The 6,031-nt window shown below is 42.9% G+C and overlaps 1 protein-coding gene across 1 annotated transcript; it reads left to right on the top strand.

Annotated features, from left to right (window-relative positions):
* Positions 1 to 400: 400 nt before the first annotated feature.
* Positions 401 to 6,031, top strand: kcnj14 (potassium inwardly rectifying channel subfamily J member 14). Its single transcript, XM_010775551.1, has 3 exons — positions 401 to 1,616; positions 2,663 to 2,980; positions 3,517 to 6,031. Exons 1-3 carry the CDS (start codon positions 483 to 485, stop codon positions 3,745 to 3,747), a joined length of 1,683 nt encoding a protein of 560 aa, XP_010773853.1. The 5' UTR covers positions 401 to 482; the 3' UTR covers positions 3,748 to 6,031.

The following is a 6,031-nucleotide window of genomic DNA, read 5'->3' as shown; positions in this document are numbered from 1 at the left end:
TGCTACCCGATTGCATTATCAGTTTAAAGCTTTTGTTACCTTATACCTGCTTGAGGCTTGTTTTGAACTGAACCAATCCTGCATGCTTTCGTGATCAATCAGGCCACACCACTCCTAGACATTATTGTAAACTGTGGGTCACAGTGATAAGACTCCTCGGACTGCTGCTGACATTCTTCTTTTCAGCTCGCCTCGCTCAGGGAGTATGATTTAAGGATATTTGTTGTTAATTGATGCACCCATGAACCCTACTTCAAGAAAGCCCACACTGTTTGCTGTGGAATCTATTACTGAAAAGATAGAATCTACTGGGAGATACTTACACTTTGGGGAAAGTAAGTGACTGATCAATGGTCTTGGAGGGCATTATCCTCTGGTTACCATTTGCCTCTTTGGACTTGCAGTTGTCTCTTCATTAAGGACTGAAAGACGGACTGCATTGTTAGCACTACATACTGAACTGATAGTATCAAGGAGCTTACATGCACATCAACAATCAAATCAAGGCAACACTGAGGAATACAGTTACTGTTCACCATACGAGGGAGGACACTTTATTATACATGATGGGAGCAGCACGTGTGAAGCGGCGCTTCAGTGCTGTGGTTGATGGGCCAGTGGAGGAGGAGGAGGTCATGAGGCTGGCACAGAGTGCTGCCGATACGGCTTGGGCAGGGGGGAGTCCAACGGGGTCAGCGACCCCAACCAGCCTATCCCCGACCCATGCCCTAAACGGCATACCTCTACCACTCCAGAGCAACACCAACAATGTACGGAGGCAGAGTGCCATTGGAGTCGGGGGAGATGCAGGAGAAGGCGGGGTGAGAGCAGGAGGAATGTGCTCGGCACTAAGGAGTGCAAGAGGCAGTAGTGTAGGGGGAAGAGGAAAGGTCCGTTCATCCTCGGACCAAGAATCGCTCTCTTCCCCCTCCACTACCAACCGCCGGCGAACCAGGCGCTCCAGCCGCAGGCCCCGACAACGCTTTGTGGGCAAGGACGGACGCTGCAACGTCACCTTCGTCAACATGAGCGAGAGGGGCCAGCGCTACCTCAGCGACCTCTTCACAACCTGTGTGGACATCCGCTGGCGCTGGATGCTTGTCATCTTCACCCTCTCCTTCCTTCTCTCCTGGCTACTCTTTGGATTTGTCTTCTGGCTCATTGCCTCCATGCATGGGGACTTCTCCATTCGGCTAACCCCCAGCTCAGGTTCCTCTCCAGGATCAGGAGAGGCCGGGTCCGGAGGAGAGTCTGATAGAGAGGCAGTGTTGGAGGAGAAATGCTTCCTCCAGGTGAACAGCTTCATGGCAGCCTTTCTATTCTCCTTGGAGACGCAGACATCCATTGGTTACGGCTTCAGAAGTGTGACCGAAGAATGTCCCCTGGCGGTGATTGCGGTCATTTTGCAGTGCATTGTGGGCTGCATTATTGACGCCTTCATCATCGGGGCAGTTATGGCAAAGATTGCTAAGCCCAAGAAGCGCAACGAGACACTGGTTTTCTCTGAAACAGCTGTGGTGGCGATGAGGGATGGGAAACTCTGTATGATGTGGAGGGTCGGAAACCTACGCAAGAGCCACCTGGTAGAAGCACATGTTCGAGCACAACTACTGAAGGTAAGTGAAGGGAGATCATTACCATGATAGGAAATAGAGACGCCAGAAAGTTTGGCAATTATCAAAAGAGGAAAGCTTTTCTATTTTAAGTTACATGATGTCAATTGGAGATGCTAAAGCAGACGTAAACCAATTTACCAAAAAGAAAATTTAATTTGTTTAGAGAGATAGCGGTAGAGGGAAAAAGGTTGCAGTGGAGAGAAAGAGAGAGCGCTTAGACCATCTGGCCTGTATTCTGTGGACCGTAGTTAATGAGAGCTTGTTTTATTTCCCCTCAGGGGTTAGGAAGATTTACCATGGATTAACTTGCCCACAATTCTTTAACTGAGAGCCATTGTCCTTCGTCATCTCATTTCCCCTTATGTCTGCTGTATGTGAGTTAGGTGATTGTACTGTAATTATGCTGATGTTTACCATACAGTCTGGGTACTTTAAAACATGTTTACTATGAATGTTTGTCATCACCCACGCTGTGTATAACTGTTTATGCTGCCAGAGCTGTCCGGAGGGTAAACTCTGTGGAATATTAGGACTAGAGCATAGACAATTTGATCCCTTTTAATAGCACGACCATATCAAAGTTCACCCTGGGCAGATGGGATTAAGTTTGCGAGGATCAAAGAAATACAATTCTAAAGGCTGGGTCTGGATATTGTTCCATAGTAAGAGTTGGGTGAGTGTTAAGCCTATGTATGACTAAAGTAACCTAATACTAAGCTTTTGCGTCAGGTTCAGATATGTTCTAAAGATGACCTTGGGGATGGTGTATCTTAAAGTGTATTTAAAATGTCCATTGACAATATTCAAGGTTTCCGATCAATCCCCCGTTTTCTTTACAACTGAGTTGCATTTTATAGCCAGAATAAAGGTTTGATTTCACTTCGGTTGATCACGTGACCCCGGCTTCTTGCTAATTTGATTCATTATTAAATAGGTTCTAGCCTCCATTCAATATTTTCCCACATATGAAAATGTGCAGCATAACAACATGCTATGTCTAAGGCTTAATATATCCAATTGTGACTTTTCTCCATTCTCAATTTCAGCCTCGGGTGACAGAAGAGGGAGAGTTCCTCCCGCTGGACAATATGGACATCAACGTGGGTTTTGATAACGGCACAGACCGCATCTTCTTGGTCTCGCCAGTGACAATAGTCCATGAGATTGATGACGAGTCACCCTTCTTTGAGATTGACCGAAAGACTCTGGAGAATGATTCTGAATTGGAGGTGGTGGTCATACTTGAGGGCATGGTGGAGGCCACAGCCATGACCACACAGTGCCGTAGCTCATATCTGGCTTCTGAAATTACCTGGGGACACCGATTCGAACCAGTGCTCTTCGAGAGGAAAGACTGCTACCAGGTCAGAAAGGAAGTTAGTAGAGATGAACTGTACAGGGGGGGGAAAGGATGTTGCATATTAATTAGGGCATGTCCATTACTTTGGTTTATGGTCTGCAAAATAGAGCTGCAAAGATGAATCGATTAGTAGTCTACTATTCAATGAATCTGTAACAATCTTGATAATAGGTTTGTGTAATAATTAATGTATTGTGGACAAAAACTTTAAGTTTCCGAAACAAAGAAAATGGATCAACTTTCTTTTGCATTTATTGACATTTGACCGGATAACTAATCAGACAACCCCATCAGCCACAGTTGCACTTGTTGTACCCATGGTTAGTGCTAAATAGCTAATGTTAGCATGCTAACATATAACACTTAGATGTTGAACACATAAACTGTACCATTGCATTTCTAAATAACAGCATGTCAATATTATTATTGTGAGAATAGCACTGTTATACCCAAATACAGCCTCACAGAGCTGCTAGCCTGGCTTTCGACTCTCAACTTGTAACCTTATGCGTATTAAAAAGTCTTCTGCCATTTTTCCAGGTGGACTACTCATTCTTTCATCGGACATATGAGATCCCGGACACCCCTTCATGCAGCGCTAAAGAGTTGGTCGAGCAGAAGTGCATTCACGGCTCACGCTCGTCATTCTGCTATGAGAACGAAGTGGCTCTGGAGCTAATCTCCTCCGATAAAGAGCCTGGCAAAGACCCCGAGTGTCCATCCTCTCCGACCAGAAGGCAATCCCTGGCAGAACATCTCCACTACAACTGAACCTGTAGGACAGGAGTCCTTAAGAGAATAGAGGAGGAAGTTGACCCAGTGGCTTAAAAGACAGGCTCATAGAGAGGGTAAGACGGGTATAGGAATGGGCCAACCAAGGAAATGGGGTCAGTGTTGGGATACATCATACGAAGTTGCATTGTTTACTGCAATTGGAGAGGTAAGGAAAGTCCAGAGCAGGAACAAGTCAAGTGATCGCCTAGACATTTAAAAATGATCAAGATTGAGATGAGTGCTACTATACAGATTAGATACCTCAGAGACATATTAAGGAAATGGACAGATAGAGAGACAGTGGGAGGTTTTGAGCATGGTTTTGAGTCACTCTTTTGGGGAGCAGGGTTACTACACTGGTTTAGTTGTCTAATTGGTCCTGGCAATCTTTCACGATCATTGAAAACGTGTTTGCCAAGACTAACATCTGGCCCATCACACCACAACACGCCCACCTGACTCTACTGCCTGTGTTGCACAATATACAAGAGCACCCCATGGTGGCTCTACCATGTAACTGCACCTCCAGTTTTGGGATCTGCTGACATTGCTGACCTCTGTTTTAGGTCCTTCTGTATGAAATGAATGGAAGTGTACCTTCTGAGGTACAACTCAGGAATGTAACCCACTATGATGCTGATTTATCATTTATACTGTTATATTTTCATATGGTAAGTATGGATAGTGTATTATTTTGTGATACTTTGAGCTTGGGGGAGCTGTTGAGAATATAGTTGAGTTAAGGCTACTTGTAGAGGCAAAGCAGAGCTACAGCATGGACAGGGAGAAACAGCTGAAAAGTAGCAGCAATTTTGAGCAGTTTCTTTTCCATGTCATGTTCTTATTTTTGGCTTTTTCTCCTATTTGTAATGCAAAAAAAATGTCAACGATTGTAACATTTGCTTCATTTAATCCAACACTTGTGTTGAGTTGAATGCCATCTGGTCAGAGGAATCATTGTAGCTTTAATCATTTTCAAACAATGACAGATGATGTTGTCCAGTTTAGTTCATTAATATAGATCTTTGACGTAACGATGGGGATCGTGGCTTGTCGTTCTTCGTCTTTGAGAAATAGAGCCTCTTTCTAACATCTGGACAAGTGGATGTGGATTGAACTGGAAAATACACCAGATTAATATAAAAGTATTCAGTATTTTTGTGCCCACTACATTAAATGACCCCCTACTCTAATTCTTGGTTTCTCTAACAAATTGTGAGAACAGTGTAGTGAGCGGTGCCTTCTTAACAAACCAGAGATTTTGCAACTGGCTCTTCATCTGCAGCAGTTGATGTTATGTTAATATGAAATGTGCTTAAAGCTTATGTGTGTATTTGCATAATGCTTCTAATGCATGAATGTTTTTTCAATCACTTTGCAGGATGTTGTTCTGAGTAGACAAAAATGCCTATTCTCTGCTAAGTGATAGAGAAGTCTCATTATGAACATAAACTGAGAACATAAAGGGACTTTCAGATGTATTGTATTGGAGACTGATGTATTTATTTGTTTGCACTTTGTAGTTATATTGCAAAACACTTGGAATGCTCTTGTTTATTTTAGATCTTGTAACCACCAGAGTTTTTAAGTATTTGATTACAGAATGTGTTGGTTAAGGTAACTCAGTGTCAGGAGGACTAAACATGATATTAAATGTTGACCAATAATCAGCCTGTCCAACGCACATCCTGGGAACTTGTTCTTTGCACAAAAGTAGTGGGCTATATGGAGACTTGTATCACTAATCAAACATCACAGTAGTGTTGCTGGATCAGCACGTCAACCTCAATGCATCGGTCGCAATGTTTCACTATTATTATTGAAAGATTCTTACCTCAGTGGGGTTTGAGGTGTTTATAACATATTAACTTTTAAGAATAGTGTTAATGCTGTTTTAGGTTTGTGTCCTATCTTACACCTCTCCTTCATGGCTCCATGTACTATTTATAGGAAGCGTGGTGGGTCATGTCTCTCACCCTGCCTCCACTTGTAACTTGAACTTTCTGCACCATCACTTTACGATAGCGCTGTTCAAAACCCCAATAACACATAGGTTATTCGGGTTATTTCACTGGTTGATTAGGATTCAATGCTCAAAGCTCACACTTTTTATATCATAAGTATGTATAATATACACAGTGTAAAAGACATGATATACATTTTTAATAAATGAATAAGATGAAACAAATATAGGCTGTAGCTAGCTAGGTCAATTTTATAAAGATAAATGGAAACCTTTCTGCTTCACCACTGAAATGTAATTTCAAAACTGCCTCAGACA

This window comes from Notothenia coriiceps, unplaced genomic scaffold (genome assembly GCF_000735185.1).
Source record: "Notothenia coriiceps isolate Sejong01 unplaced genomic scaffold, NC01 NC01_scaffold00015801, whole genome shotgun sequence".
Lineage (NCBI taxonomy): Eukaryota > Metazoa > Chordata > Actinopteri > Perciformes > Nototheniidae > Notothenia > Notothenia coriiceps.
The sequence above is the reverse complement of the archived record's forward strand: the minus strand, read 5'-3'. Positions and strand labels throughout refer to the sequence as shown.

What these genes read in the sequence shown, in the direction of transcription:
- kcnj14 (XM_010775551.1), top strand. Translation starts at nt 483, where the DNA reads ATGCACATCAACAATCAAATCAAGGCAACACTGAGGAATACAGTTACT. An exon ending in TTCGAGCACAACTACTGAAG is followed by an intron (nt 1,617 to 2,662) that starts GTAAGTGAAGGG and finishes TCTCAATTTCAG; the next exon opens with CCTCGGGTGACAGAAGAGGG. An exon ending in AGAGGAAAGACTGCTACCAG is followed by an intron (nt 2,981 to 3,516) that starts GTCAGAAAGGAA and finishes CCATTTTTCCAG; the next exon opens with GTGGACTACTCATTCTTTCA.